General features: G+C 50.9%; 1 protein-coding gene and 1 pseudogene across 2 annotated transcripts; one reads left to right on the top strand and one right to left on the bottom strand.

Annotated features, from left to right (window-relative positions):
• Positions 1-478: 478 nt before the first annotated feature.
• LOC125553505 lies at positions 479-3,510 on the bottom strand. Of its 2 annotated transcripts, none has more exons than XM_048717277.1 (2): positions 3,223-3,510; positions 479-590 (listed from the first exon to the last, which is right to left on the bottom strand). In XM_048717277.1, exons 1-2 carry the CDS (start codon positions 3,461-3,463, stop codon positions 490-492), a joined length of 342 nt encoding a protein of 113 aa, XP_048573234.1. In that variant the 5' UTR covers positions 3,464-3,510; the 3' UTR covers positions 479-489. The 2 variants fall into 2 exon arrangements, 1 of the variants encoding a protein (XP_048573234.1); XR_007304088.1 differs by lacking the exon at positions 479-590 and adding an exon at positions 1,934-2,005.
• Positions 3,511-4,678: 1,168 nt separating this feature from the next.
• On the top strand, positions 4,679-7,738 carry LOC125554587 (annotated as a pseudogene).
• The last annotated feature ends 7,827 nt before the right edge of the window (positions 7,739-15,565 follow it).

The raw sequence follows: 15,565 nt of genomic DNA, 5'->3' as shown, positions 1-15,565 counted from the left end.
CCGAATAGAAGAGAGTTCAGAGTCCCAGAGTAAGGATCGAGGAGTAAAAGATCCTAATACCACCCAGATGGCGACGTGGGCCCGTAATCCGCACAGCCATGTTAGTAAAAGTTTTTCAATGACTAGACTCGACTTCGGCCAAGGAGTTGGAAAGGGGAATTCCTACAGGCAGTCGGCTCTAATACCAACTTGTGACACCCCCGATTCAATCGTACACTAATCATACACGCAAACATGTACGATCAAGATCAGGGACTCACAGGAAGATATCACAACACAACTCTACAAATAAAATAAGTCATACAAGCATCATATTACAAGCCAGGGGCCTCGAAGGCTCGAATACAAGAGCTCGATCATAGACGAGTCAGCGGAAGCAACAATATCTGAGTACAGACATAAGTTAAACAAGTTTGCCATAAGAAGGCTAGCACAAACTGGGATACAGATCGAAAGAGGCGCAGGCCTCCTGCCTGGGATCCTCCTAAACTACTCATGGTCGTCGTCAGCGGGTTGCACGTAGTAGTAGGCACCTCCCGAGTAGTAGTAGTCGTCGTCGACGGTGGCGTCTGGCTCCTGGGCTCCAACGTCTGGTCGCAGTAATCGGGTATAGGAAAGGGGAAAAGAGAGCAAAGCAACCGTGAGTACTCATCCAAAGTACTCGCAAGCAAAGAGCTACACTACATATGTATGCATTGGTATCAAATGGAATAAGGGTATCATATGTGGACTGAACTGCAGAATGCTGGAATAAGAGGGGGATAGCCAGTCCTGTCGAAGACTACGCTTCTGGTAACCTCCGTCTTGCAGCAGAAAAAGAGAGTAGATGGTAAGTTCACCAAGTAACATCGCATAGCATAATCCTAACCGATGATCCTCCCCTTGTCGCCCTGTGAGAGAGTGATCACCGGTTGTATCTGGCACTTGGAAGGGTGTGTTTTATTAAGTATCCGGTTCTAGTTGTCATAAGGTCAAGGTACAACTCTGGGTCGTCCTTTTACCGAGGGACACGACTATTCGAATAGATCAACTTCCCTGCAGGGGTGCACCACATAACCCAACACACTCGATCCCATTTGGCCGGACACACTTTCCTGGGTCATGCCTGGCCTCGGAAGATCAACACGTTGCAGCCCTACCTAGGCACAACAGAGAGGTCAGCACGCCGATCTAAATCCTATGGCGCAGAGGTCTGGGCCCATCGCCCATTGCACACCTGCACGTTGTGTACGCGGCCGGTGAGCAGACCTAGAAACCTCCATTACAAAGGAAGTTGCACTACGCGGTCCAACCCGGCGTGCGCCGCTCAGTCGCTGACGTCACGAAGGCTTCGGCTGATACTACGACGTCGAGTGCCCATAACTGTCCCCGCGTAGATGGTTAGTGCGTATAGGCCAGTAGCCAGACTCAGATCAAATACCAAGATCTCATTAAGCGTGTTATTCTGAAATAACCATAGACGCCGACCAGGGACAGGCCCACCTCTCTCCTAGGTGGTCTCAACCTGCCCTGTCGCTCCGCCACAAAGTAACCGTCGGGGGCCTTCGGGAACTCAGACCCACCTCTACCGGGATGGAGCCACCTGCCCCTTCAGCCCCCAACATCGGAATCACTCGTGGGTACTACTACGAGCCGACCCGACTTTAATCACCACAAGTATCATATATTATGTATAAGTATATACCCGTGACCACCTCCCAAGTGATCACGACCCGATAGTATAGCATGGCAGACAGACAAGAATGTAGGGCCACTGATGGTACTAGCATCATATACTAAGCATTTAGGATTGCAGGTAAGGTATCAACAGTAGTAGTAAGGACAGGCTATGCAGTAGTATAGGATTAACTGAAAGCAATAACATGCTACACTACTCTAATGCAAGCAGTATAGAAAAGAATAGGCGATATCTGGTGACCAAGGGGGGGCTTGCCTGGTTGCTCTGGCAAGAGAGAGGGGTCATCAACACCGTAGTCATACTGGGGGTCTCCGGCAGTCTCGGGGTCTACCGGAAAGAAGTAACGGAGGGGGAACACAATAAATAACAGAGCAATCAATGTAACAAAAAGCAAGATGCGGCATTACGTTGTGCTAGGGGTGACCTGACGCGGTACGAGGTGATACCGGTGAAGGGGGGAAACATCCGGAAAAATATCCCCAGTGTTTCGCGTTTTCGGACAGATGAACCGGAGGAGGAAAGTTGCGTGTTCGCTATGCTAGGGATGCATGGCGGACGAACGATCTGCGTAACCGGATTCATCTCGTCGTTCTCAGCAACTTTCATGTAGAAAGTATTTTCATGTGAGCTACGGTTTATTTTATATGATTTTTAAAGTTTTAAATCATTTTTAGAATTTATTTAATTAATTTAATTCAACATTATCCAGAACAGTGCATGCTAACGTCAGCATGACGTCAGCAGTCAACAGAGGAGTTGACTGGTCAGCTGACGTGTGGGTCCCGTTCGTCATTGACTGTTTAGTCTAATTAGGGTTTAACTAATCTAATTACGGTTTAATTAAACTAACTAGTTAATTAGATTAATTAAACAGGTTAATTAACTTAATTAATATTATAATTATTTTTATTTATTTATTTCCTTTTTTATAACTTTTTGGGGCTAGGCCCACCTGTCTGTGACCCAAAGGGGCGGATGCGGGTGCAGGCATCGGGCGAGGGGTGCGGGCGCGTGGGCGCCCGTTACGGTGAGCGGGAGGGGCGCAACTGGCCACGACCAGCGGGCGCCGCGAGCCGGAATCAGGCGAGGAGCGGCGCCGGCGCGGCCTGGTGGTCTGGGGCGGCGGCCAAAGGAGTTGCCGGAGTCGTGCTAGGGCGGCGGGGATCAGATGCGGAAGGCGGGGCGCAGAGGTGGGAGACGGGGCGACATGGGGCGCGAACGCGGCATGGGAGTCCATAGGCGAGGCGCCGCGGGGTTGGCCGGGCACGGCTGTCAGCGGTTGGCGGTGGGCGGCGGAGCCGAGCGCGGGGGTGGAGGCGGAGCGCCGTCAGCGGGGGACGGCGCGACGCGGCAACGGGTCCAGTGGAGGACGGCGTCGCAAGAGGGAGAGGAGGCCGGGGGTGAAGTGAGCGCGGTGTTGGCGCACGTACAGGGCAGAGATCAAGTGCGTGCAAGCGGGAGCAAAGCTTCGGGCGCATGGTGGAACAGTGGCGTACGACCACGAATTCGAAGGGGGCAAGCTGGGGGATGGAGGAGGATCTCACTTTGAGCCTGTAGATGAACAAGGTGGGCTCGGGGAGGAGACGACGAGGTCCGGTGGGGAGGCTCCGGCGAGGTCCAGGCGGCGGCGCGGGTGAAGGGGGCGAGGTTGTCCAGCGAGATCCGGCGACGGAGCGGTCGCGGACGGGGCGGCGAGGCTCGTGGTAGCTCGTTGGGGAGGAGACGAGGACGCGACGGTCCGACGAGCGGCGATGGCATGGCACCTCCGGCGAGGGGCGTCGGCATCGGGCCTCCTGATCCAGATCTCGGAGAGTGGGGGGACGAGGGAGAGAGGAGAGTGGGGGTCGTGGGGGGTGCGGGGCTAGGGTTAGGTTCGGTGGGGGGGTATGTGTAGGCCGGGGGTGGGCCGGCCTGGCTGGGAGATGGCCCAGTTGGTCCGGGGTCTTTTCTCTTTCTGGTTTTACTTTTTTTAGTTTATTATTCTTTTACTGATTTTATTTGATTTCTCAATTTATTTTTGTTTGCAAAATATGCTATTAACACCCAAATTTGCATTACTAAATATACCTCTACCACAATAACTTTGGCACCTAAATAAAATAGTTTTGTAATTATTTATTATTTAAAAGTATTTAGATAATAGTTTTTGCTACTGTTTATTAACATTTGAATATTTAAACCTTTTATTAAAGTGTGGTTTCTCCATCATAATTACCTATGCATTATTTGTCACATCCAGAACATTTTGGTTTTAATATTTGAAAACTTTTATTTTTTATCTTGAATTTGAATTTTGAATCCGAACAGGGTTGAATCATCGCGAGATTAACAACGGTAATCGAGGTGATGTGGCATTATTAGCAGAGATTACTGTAGCTTAAATATCCGGGCGTCACACGAGGAGGAGATGACCGCCCGGCTTGTGCTCCGCTGCTCCCGAGAGGAGGCCGCCTAACAGTAGCGCTCGGACTCCTTTCGTCGGGAATTCATTGCGTCCGCCCGAATGGCGCATGTATCTGTCGCTAGGTGGTCCATCGCTGCCACGGTGCGGTCTGCCTGGCGTCCGAGCATGGTGGCGGACGAGCAAGTTTGCAACTTGTCCGTTGGTGCGCCAAGGCGGAGGACACACCATGGGTGTCATCTGACGCAAACATGGCGCGACGTGCCCGCCGTACAAGGCAGCGGGCGCGGGAGGCTGTGACAGCCCTCGCGGTGGTAGACGTTGGCGAGACGGAGTTGCATTCTCCGGCGCCCCGTATGATGCGCCAGTCCAGGCGCGGCAACCATGTCGTGGTGGATGTCGCTGGCTCGTGCCAGGACGATCCATCATCGATCTGACATCCACCGGCACCATCAGGGTTTCGGGCTCCGACAATGAAGAGTAGGGCATGGGAGACGACGCCTTGAGTCTCGTGAGCCGCTCGTGTCTCATGCCCTACTCTACCTCGCCGGCGACCGGACCAACACTTTGGGGAGTACAGCAGACCGTCGGATATAGGCATGGCGGAGCCGGATGAGCTCTGCTTAAAGATTGGTTTACGTTGTATGTACGTCATGGTATGGATTTAAGATTTATAATTTGAGGTATCCGATTGTAAAATGGATTGTTTGATGCATGATCGGACACTTTTTGTGAACGCGCCTGCGGGCGTTTGATGGTCGGATTTGTCAAGTTGGCTGTAGATGTTCTTATATTCGAAATATAAATCCTGAACGTTCGGATTTTAAGCATGACAACCCGAACGCTTTTTCATGACAACTTTAATTTAACCGAGGTTGGCAAACATGCAATCTTAAAAAAAAAACTGGAACAAAGCCGCCGTAAAAAAAGGTTACATACTTAAAACCTGAACGTTCGGGATTTATTTGGTCCCTTATAGGAGTATTTTCCATGATCCTCTCCACGAATCGCCGGCAACCCCATGGCTCTCCCTCTCACAGGCCGCCGCCGCCGCCGTACATGGGACGACGCTGAACGCCCCGTCGCCGATGCGCCACCGATCGCTTTCTTTGATACGAACGGGAACTACGTGCATAGCGGCGCCCCACCCCGCGATAGCGATCGGCGGCGGCGTCTATCTCCACGGTGTGACCTCTCATCAATCTCGACTTACATTCGATTTCTGCTTCCGATCTAGTCGAAAATCGAGTCGTTCTGTTTATCGATTAGATATTACTACATATTATATACGCATTGCAATTTGCAAGTTGCCTATACAGTAGACATCAACTTTTCTGTACTTCCAGATATTAAATTTCTATACTCATCGGCCGAGCCTTTTCTACTTCAGGTGTGAGGAGGGGCGGCGTGTGCGTGTCATTAACCCTGGATCTTCGTTATCGGCATTGAAAGAGTTCCTCTCCTCCATAGCAGTGAAAGGATCAGCCACTGCCACCGCCACCTCCCCGTGCTCGGCACCTGCGGTAGCAGCTCAAGACACCAACGTGAGATCGAGGCGATGCCTTTCCTCAACCATCTTGTCCCGTAGACCTTCTGATTGGGGCTTGACGTTTTACATCAGGGTTGACCGTGAAGGGGATTTTCACATATACCCTCACCTGGGTGGGCCATTCCAGAGCTTACAGGAAGCCAACATTGCCATCGATTGCCATCTTGATGAGCTCAAGCATATAATGTAACGCTTCGAAACTTTGTTCTAGATTTTATTTTAAACAATTCATTTATCCCGTTTTGTGTGCTCCTTTCAATTGGTTATGTATATATGCAAACGTTGTCCACAAAAGATAGTCACAGGTTATACAGCATAAATAACTTATACAATATAGAAAAACTGACAAGTTGATGGAAAGTGTACCAGCCTATGATATTACTAGATTCCTGTTCTGCTACCAGTAAGTTAAGGAAACATTATTACTATAAAAAAAGTTAAGGAAACATAATTTTTGTGAATTCTTTGTGCAAGTTGTTGAATCAGAGCTTATATTTTAAGCATAGCTGAAGACTACCAAAGTAGATTTTTTCCTGAACTGCAGCAGTAAATTCTGTCAACCGTTAGTCCTTTACAAGCAGTGCAGTGAGATCACACTGAGTTGAGGATCTGAAAATGGAACATGGATGCCATTTCTTAAAAGGAAACAAAATTATGCATTTGGAACTTAATAGGCATGTAAGCAGTTGCCACGAGCTGTTTGATCACTATTCAATAGGTTTCTGTGCAAAATTGTCACCCTAAACCCTATGCTCGACTGATGACGTTGACACAAAATACTTAGTATCACTTTGTACATTCCCCAATTTTAACAAAGTAAAATCTACTGATCATATAGAATGTATTGATCTAAATTAGGTTCAAGAAGCAAGAGGGGGTTTCTCCAGTGGAGATGGCTAGAAGAAGATCTCTCTACTGGCTTGATGGCACATGATGAAATGTTCAAAATCGCAAATAATTGAGAGAAGCCATGCTCGAATGCGCCTACTTGCTCAAGCTTTAGTAGACAAGGATAATGAGGATCACAAACTGATGGGGGTTTGCTCTCTATCTCTCTTTCTCCTTCCTGCCCTCGCGCTCTATATACTGCTACCAGTGTTGAACTGTCTTATATATTGTCTTACTCCTGTAACAATTCTGATCCCTTTCATGCTTCTTATTTTTAGGATCTTGCATACGAACTCAACGATGTTCTGCACTACCAATGTATTTCTGAGCCCCATAGCACCATCCTTAAGACGAGTAGGTACTATCATTTGAACTTCACCATGAAGACTAAAGGAGATGATGATTCTGAATGTGTCACCGGCGATATATTCTTCGTTGAAATCAAACTTATGGAAGGAGAATATGAAGAGATGGCTGTTACCCGTTTCTGCATGGTCAAACCTAATGACAATGGTATTCTACACCCTTATATTATGTTAAATATCATTGAAATACAGTATGCGAGTCCACTAATTGAACTACTAATCTGTTCGATATCATTGTAAATGCTCTAGCTGTAGTATATGATCATTTACCTTTGTGTTAGCCTATTGTGTCATGTTTCCCTTCATCTCATATTCTCATCCATTAACCTGGAGCTTTGTGTTTGTTATATCTCAAACTGGTTCATGCAGTCATATCCAATAACTGTATGTACACATTTGTTTACCCTGAGCTGCAAAGATATTATTGTGTGTTTGTGCCTTTTGGTTACATGTCATTTAATCGACAAACCCCCTTCCTTTTTTTTTTCTGAATAAAGGTCACTGCTATGGTTGTACTAATAATGGAAGTGCTGGTTTGAAGCATCCCAACAATTCCTATGCATATCTTGGTGGTCACGTGAATGCACCATATTCGCCATCTGAGTGGAGACTCTGATGACAATGTATGATGATTTATTTTCTGGCTAGCATTTTAATATTTTGTTACATCATTGTTAATCACATTGTGTTTTCCCCTCTTTCAGGTGGATGAGGAGGCTAGGCTAGGATACATATACAACGTAATGCATATTCTGTGCAGTGTAATACCATTTGCATTAACATGATGCTGATCTTTTGATTGATTGCTCTTTTCTTGTGTGTTTTTAAATATATTTTAGGGCGTTGGTTCTGTTTAGGGGCCACAGTGACCCACATTTTGAGGAAAATCTTCACTCCCTCTGTATGCAACAGAGGTCCTGAAAATGTGAGGCGGAAACCTGAGTGAAACACCACAGCCCTGGCACTTTCTTGTAACTATATATTTCCCCATCATCCAACTTTCCAATGCTAATCTTAGTAGCTTGGCATTTCCTGTTCTTAAGGCACCAAGAGAATTCATTTGGTTTGAGATGGGACTTATTTATGTCAAGCTACATTTATGTAAGTACTTTCTGGTTTCCATAGTTGATACCTTTTTACCGAAAAAGGCTTTCGCCCCGCTTTATATATAAAGCACCAAACCACAAGCATCCAGTACAACGCCACGCCACCGCGACAGACGCACACACCCAAGACAGGATACATAGGCGCTGAGCGCAGCAACACCACTCCTAGCACTACCGCCCCGAAGATATGAAGCTACATATGACGAACCATGAGCTCCAAGGCGGCGTCTTCAGGAAGGATACGACGCTGGAGCGCCGCCACCGCCCGATCCAAGGATTAGAGTTTCCCACGGAGCCGCATGACGGGCAATGAGAGCCGCGACGACGCCTCCAAGAAGGAAGCGATCTTCGCCGCCACCGGTCCGTCCGAAGATAGAGCAGGTTTTCACCTCGGCCAACATCACTGCCACCGAACGCCACACCCCGGCAACCACGCCGCCCACACGACCATGATGACCGGGCAGCACCAAGGCACGGGCTTTGTCCAAGAGCACCGTGCAACCACCACCAGGGCCGCCGCCCCGGCATCCAAGACCTAAACACCACCTCATCCAAGACCCGCCGCTACCCCAACCAAAAGAGACTGAGCGGCCCCTAGCATCTGGCCACCATCAACTCGTCCTGCTGCACCGTGCGCGAGACGAGCTCGGTCCTGTCGCCAGGCGCGAGACGAGCTCGGTCCTGTCGCCAGGCGCGAGACAAGCTCGGTCCTGCAGCCGAGCACGAGCCGGGTTCGGTCCTGCTGCCAGGCGCGAGAAGAGATCGGTCTTGCAGCCCGGGCGCGAGACGAGCGATGGACCAAAGCTGGGGACGAGCCAACTCTCTGACGAAGATTGCGCCCGGGCACCGAGAAGAGGGGTTGAAGGCCTGCACAAGCCGCTCACCGATGGGCCGACGCTGAAGAGGTCCAGCCGCCGCCGTGAGACGAACCCGACCACCGCCAAGGGCCACCACCACATCGTGGCAGCCCCATCCACGCCGAGCACAGCCCGCGGCACCTGCCATCGCCGGATCGGCCGGGGGCCGGCAGGCCCGCCACCACCAGGGAGCGCCGCAGTAGGGGACGGTCACCGGAGTCGGCCACCACCTGCAGCGAGCCGGAGCCCCGCCACCACAGAGGCCCAGGCCACCCGCGCCACAGCTTCGTCAGATCTGAGCCGCGCCCAAAGCCGCTGCCGCCGGGAGCAGAGAACACCCCAGCCCGCACCAGCCACTCCACGCCGCCGCCTGCAGGCCGCGTCCCCGTCGCCGGCCGCCGGCGCCGCGCCGCCGCCCAGCCCAGATGGCCCGCGCCATCCAGCGCCGTGCAGGGGGAGGAAGAGGCCCCGCCGCCGCCCGAGCTGGCCGGGCTTTGCCCGCTAGCACACGGGGGCGGCGGCGAGGGGAGGGAGGAGCAAGGAGGAGGGCCGAGCCCGCGCGCTAGGGTTTCCCCCCCGGCGGCGCTTGCGGGAGCGGCCAGGGAGGGGAGGTAATCTGTTTAGAAGTTCGGTTGCATTTAGCTTCTGCTTGTTCTTCCAACAAAATTTATTTTTTATAAATTTTCATTTGTTAATAAGTTGTGATGTCTGTTGTATTAGAACGCATAGCCAACTTGGCTATTTGTTAAGATGGAAACAAGTATGTGTTGAAATACGAATATAAGAGTTTTCATGGAAGATCCCGCACACCCCATGATTGCCATCGTTACATAAGTCGATTTTAGGTTCTTAAAAAAACATGAGTATGCATACACTACTATAGCACAACAAACCAGGTTCCGCCAGGGCTCCTCTGTGGCGGGGAGCGGTGTCGACTGCCACTCGGCAACAAAGTCTGCAAATACTTGAGGCATGATGGATGTGCGAGTCGTGAGCTTGAGATGGAAAGAGGGAAGCTCTCTGGCCCACTTGGCAATTTGACCAGTGGCCTCCTTGTTGCCAAAGACCTCCTCCAATGGAAGGCGACAACCACAGAATGACCAATGAAGTAAGACCGGAGCTTCTGCGAGGCCACAAGCAGCGCATACACAAACTTCTACATTTGAATATCTCTCTCCTTAGCCCATGCAAGTGCTTCACTCACATAATAGATTGGTAATTAACTTACATCTTCTTCCTTCACCAGTGCAAAGCTCACAGTCGTAGGTGTGGCGGCCAGGTATAGCGGCAAGGTCTCCCCAGGCTTCGGGCTGGTGAGCAAGGTCGGGCTTGCCAAGTAAGACTTGAGGGATTTGAATGTAACTTGGTCTTCGTCCATCCACTCAAAACCTGTGATGTTCTCAAGGTCTTGAAGAAAGGAAGTCCCTTCTCAGCGGAGCGGGCCACAAACCTCCCCAGCGCCTTCATCCGTCCCGCCAGACGCTCAACATCCTTGCTAGGGCGAGGCGAGGCCATATTCACGATAGCCTAGATCTTGTCGGGGTTGGCTTCCATTCCTCGCTGCGATATAAGGAAGCCCAAGAGTTTTCCTCCCCTGACTTTGAAGGCTCACTTTTCAAGGTTGAGCTTGACTCCAAACTTGCGGAGATTGCTGAAGGTCTCTGTAAGATCTTCGGGGTGTGATGGGGTGAGTGGGCTTTTGAGAACGATGCCATGCACATACACCTCAACATTCCTTCCCACCTGTCCATACAGGACATGATTCATCAAGCATTGGAAAGTTACTCCAGTGTTCCGGAGGCAGAATGGCATGCAGAGGCAGGTGTCCCCTTTGGGGTGGCGAAGCTTGCCTTTAATTCATCATCCATTTGCCATGTGAACGTGATGGTATCTTGAATAAGCGTACGTGATGCTTATGAGCTCGCACCCTACCATGGAGTCAACTAGTTGGTCGATTCCCGGGAGCGGGCAAGTCATCATTTGGGCATGCCTTGTTGAGGTCGGTGAAGTCCATGCACATGCGCCATTTTCCATTTGCCTTCAAGATCAACATGGGGTTGGACAGCCAGTCCGAGTGCCATACATGGCGGATGATGCCCGCTTTCACGAGCTTTTCCACCTCGATCTTGATGACTCTGAGCCTTTCGATGGACAATTTGCATGGCTTTTGCTTGATAGGTATGTGTTCTGGCTTCATGGCAGGCGATGTTCCATCACTTCCCGGGGCACTCCTCTCATGTCGGCTGGTGATTAGGTGAAGATACCCGCATTTTGGCAGAGAATCGAAACAAGGGCGACCTCTATCTCTAGAGGGAGGTCGGACCCGATTCAGGCTGAGCATGGGTCGTCTCCCCCAAAGAGGTGAATGCTCTTTAGTTCTCCCTTAGGTTGCGACTTTAGATCATATGCCTTCATGGCCTCAATGGAATCCCCTATGACGTTGAGACTCAAGCCTTCCTTCCCTACCTCCCGGTCGGGATCTTGCTTTCCGTTGTTAGCATGAGGATGCAGTGGGCAACCTCCTTGGGAGGCGAGGCGAGCTTCTCCTACAAGATTTTGTAGGGTAACTTCAGAGGCAGCTATTTGTGCTTCTTGGATGTGGAGTATCTTTCGGTCGGTGGATTGCTTGCCCTGCACGGTAATGAATCCTTGAGGCCCGGGGATCTTCATGCACATGTAGTTGTGGTGAACGGCAACATTGAAACGATGTAGGGTGGTCTGCCCTATGACGGCGTTGAAGGAGGGCTCCAGATCCACCTCATCAAAGCGGACCTTCTCCATGTGATGATTGCTTGTCTTCAAATATCATAAGGAGCTTGATCTGTCCCAAGGGTCGAATGGATCTCTTCGGCAGAAAGCGTGTGAGGGAGGGTAAAGAGAAAGCTCTAAAGTGCCTTCTCAGTATCTACCTCGGGGTTCCAACAACTTCTTTGGTGTGCCCATGTATAGGATGTCTATCGAGATTACGCCATCAACGAGGATCCCGGAAAGATGGCAATTGTCGATGGTATAGGTGAAGAACAAGGAATCGTCATGGGGGAAGCAGATTCCCTCTTTTCTGCTGAATGAGATGGGGATCTCAGCCCACTTGTTGGGGCTGGAGCTAGGGCCCCCGCAATGTTCACTTCACACACATACTCCTTATGGGTCCTCTTCAATTCTCGTCCTGACACTAAGCCTGTCTGAAAAAGGAGCTCAGTGGCTCTCAGGGTGGGCCAGTTCATGACCACCATGGCGTTGGCTTCGACCTATCGAGGGGGTGCCCTTTGAGAGGCTAAGGCTCGGTTGGCCTGGGGAGGCCACCCGCCGTGATGCTTGGGTGGATCACTGAGGTCCTGGCAGTCACTGGTCCAATGGCTTGTGCTCTTGTTGATTGAGGACCACGTGGTGTTGGGGTCTGGTGAGCGTCTGTTCTCCCCGGGTCTGTCGAGGGGTGCCATGCCTATGGTGGCATCCTCAATTGCCATGTCATGTTGCCCTGACAGTTGTGCCTTGCTTGCCGAACGACTTTGTCCCTTGCCTCCCTTGTCTTGGCCTTGAGTTCGCCCTTCGTGTGAGAGGGTCTTTGCTCGCTTCTTGGAGCGGTCTTTGTCAGCTCCCCTTGCGTACTCTTCTACCACATCAAAGAGGTGCTATATTGTGCGCAGGGGACGACGGCTGAGTGCCCGATTTAGCTCTCCTAGCAAGAAGGCTTGGCGAAAGGTGTGGATAACAATAGAGTCAGGGGAATAGGTGATCTGGCTCATGACCCACAAGAATCTTTTGAAGTCATGGATGGATTCTCCTATCTTCTGTTGAAGGTGGAACAACACGCTCAACATAAGCGGCTACACGTAGTTTCCTTGAAAGTTGTTCATTGAGGCCTCTTGGAGTCACTCCCATAAGCAGATGGATCCCTTCCTAAGTTGAAGAACCATGTATGTGTGATCCCAGAGAGCCCGAATGGGAAGAGGTTGCACATATCCATGGGGACGCCTCTTGCGGCCCAGATTGTGGTGGAGTACACCTCCGGGAACTATAAAGGATTGGAGTCCCTGGAGAAAGGCTTGATGTCGGGTTGCTTAAACGTGAAGGGGAAGGGTGCCTCCCTTATTTCCATTGAGAGGGCATTGCAAGACTCGCTCCGCACTCTATGGTGACACTGTCGATGCCATGGGAGTCATCACTTTATTCGTTGGAAGGTCCCTCGAGAGAGTGGCTTCGCTCTCTCCTGGTGGAGCAACCCCAAGAGGCCTCCATGGAAAACTTTTCTACATTGATCGCTTGTTGGAGGCATCTCGACGTACTCCTAACGCGACATGAGTGCGCTCATTATGCTCCATGCAGGCTTGGCTTTCCAAAGGTGACTACTCCCCGAGGCGAGCGTCTCCTGCCTTCATGTTTCCTCCCGGCGGCCCTCATGTGTATGGCGGGATCACGACGAGGTGTGGTCCCCAATACGGGTAGGGCCATGGGGCCCCGGGAGGCGGAAAAACTGCCGGAGGGGTGTATGCGGCATAGAGCGAAGGTCCCGCAACTGAAGCTCATTCCCTTGTGGTCCGTCTAGAGCGGTTGCAGTGGTGGGGTTTGAGTTGGATGCTCTCCCAAATTGTCGGGGGTGAATGCCCTGGTCTTGGACCGATGCCAGCAATGTCGTCTTGGAGCTAGTCGATCAAGCTCGGATGGAGTCGATGTTAACATCCGGCACACTGACAACACTTTCAAGGCCACTGCGATGGAGCGCGAGTCCTGTATGGCCTTCGGCGAGGTGAAGCTTCCTGCAGTGAGGTGTCCTTCGTCCCCCGTGCCTAAGGTAGTTTTGGCGTGGGTGTCAAGGCTTTTGGAGCGGTGAGTCCTTTGTTGGGGGCGATGGTGTTTGGGCTTCCTTGATGCCTACTTCCTCGACTACCACGTCGAGGGTGCGATCGCCGTGTGCTTCGGGCTCCAATGTTGACGTGGAAGAATGAACTTTCCACTAGGGTATCCTTAGTAGCTTCGTTAAAAACTAGCGACGTGTGTACAACGACCTTTTGTCAAAGGTTGTCATACACTCGACAAAGTGACACGTCAATGTTTTTTAAAATAGTTTCAGTCGCCTCATGGGAACACAAGTTACATCCTATGGGAGAGTCGACAAGAGCGGTGCCCGAGGCAGAACGCACTTGGAGTGTGTTTGTTTTCAGAGTCCCATGACTCCCGACTAGTCCGAGCCTTACAAGGTCCCTCGGAGTCTGGGCTCTCGCGTCTGTTTGCCCTCTTGAAGGGGATTGGAAGGAGGAGAGTGACCCTCCACTTGAGAGTATTCAAGTGAGAGTGAGTTGGTTACATTCCCATGTGGGCTTTATATAGCCTAGGGGTCCTTGACAAATGACCAAGTCTACCTTTGAAGTATGGAGGTGGGAGGGTAGAACTAGGTAATTTTCCGCCCTTTGCGGTGTTGGGGGCGTTTCGGCCTAGTTCGGTGTTGGTTCCTTGCCGAGGTCGGAGCACGGGCTCGCACAGGGAAGCGCCATGGTAGGCATGCATGGTCGCATGGGCGACTTGGCACGTAGGTTTCTCCCCTGTGTGGCATCGGTTTGAAGTAGTGGCATGGAGTGCCAGCCTGCGGCCGTGGCGGAGGAGATGAGGATGGTTGGGTGTTGGCGAGGTGGATTTCATGACTGTGAAGGTGCTGGTTGGTGGTCGGGCTGTTCTCGGCCATGCGAGGTCAATGTTCCGCGGTGGTCTGAACATGATGGCGAGATGTTGTGACAGTGGCGGTGTGGCTCCAACAGTTTGGCCTAATCTGTTGATGGGGGTGGGCGATGTGCGGCGGTTTAGATGAAAAATTATGCTCGTCTTCTTGGAGCTAGCGGCGACGGTGCCCGTGGGTGTCGTTTTCTTCTTTGGAGGCGTTGCCGAGGTGTGTCGGCATCTCCCCTCCTTGATTGGATTGTGGTCTCTGGGCGAAAGCCTTGTCTGTTGCAGGACCGGTGATGGTGGCGGTGTGGCGTTGTTGCTATGTTTGAGAGCATCGCAGGCGGAGACATGGTCTGGGTTTCTGTCGGGTTCTCTAGTGCTTGCCGCTGCCCGAGTTAATCTTCGTGGGCGCTATGTACGTAGCTGCAATGATTCCAAGACGATGGCTTTCTTGGGAGTTCGACTCCCGCTATCCACTCACCGTCTCCTCTTAGACATTCAAGGGTGGGTACACTACTAGGAAAACCCTTACCAGTAGCGCTGGGTTTTTGGCTATTAGTAGCGCAGGCAGGCGCGCTACTGCTACGGCGCTACAACTATTTTTTAGCAGTAGCGCTTGTTTGAACCAGCGCTACTGCTATCTATATCTAGCAATAGCGCGCCTCTGTCCATCGCTACTGCTAATACTAGTAGCGTGCCCCTACAACCAACGCTACTGGTAAGCAGCGCTGCTACTACTCCAATACCCCACGCTACTGCTAGTATTCTCTTCTTTTTATGTTGCTGTATTCATATTTTTACATGTTTTATACAATTACAACATACACATACACTGAAACTATATGAAAAAGGAATGTCTCATCATCATCATCGAAGTGGTACAACATAGTCTCATCATATCAACATAGTCTCAACACAAATGATGTCGATCTCATCATCATCTCGAAATAGCGATACAAGTTAATGATCACATGTCTCTTACATTTTCACCGTAGACACATGTTTCATCATCTACCTAAACTATGACATACGAGATAAGAGCGATCACGATGATCAAAAGCGG

Source organism: Triticum urartu, chromosome 4 (genome assembly GCF_003073215.2).
Source record: "Triticum urartu cultivar G1812 chromosome 4, Tu2.1, whole genome shotgun sequence".
In the NCBI taxonomy this organism is placed as follows: Eukaryota; Viridiplantae; Streptophyta; class Magnoliopsida; order Poales; family Poaceae; genus Triticum; species Triticum urartu.
The sequence above is the reverse complement of the archived record's forward strand: the minus strand, read 5'-3'. Positions and strand labels throughout refer to the sequence as shown.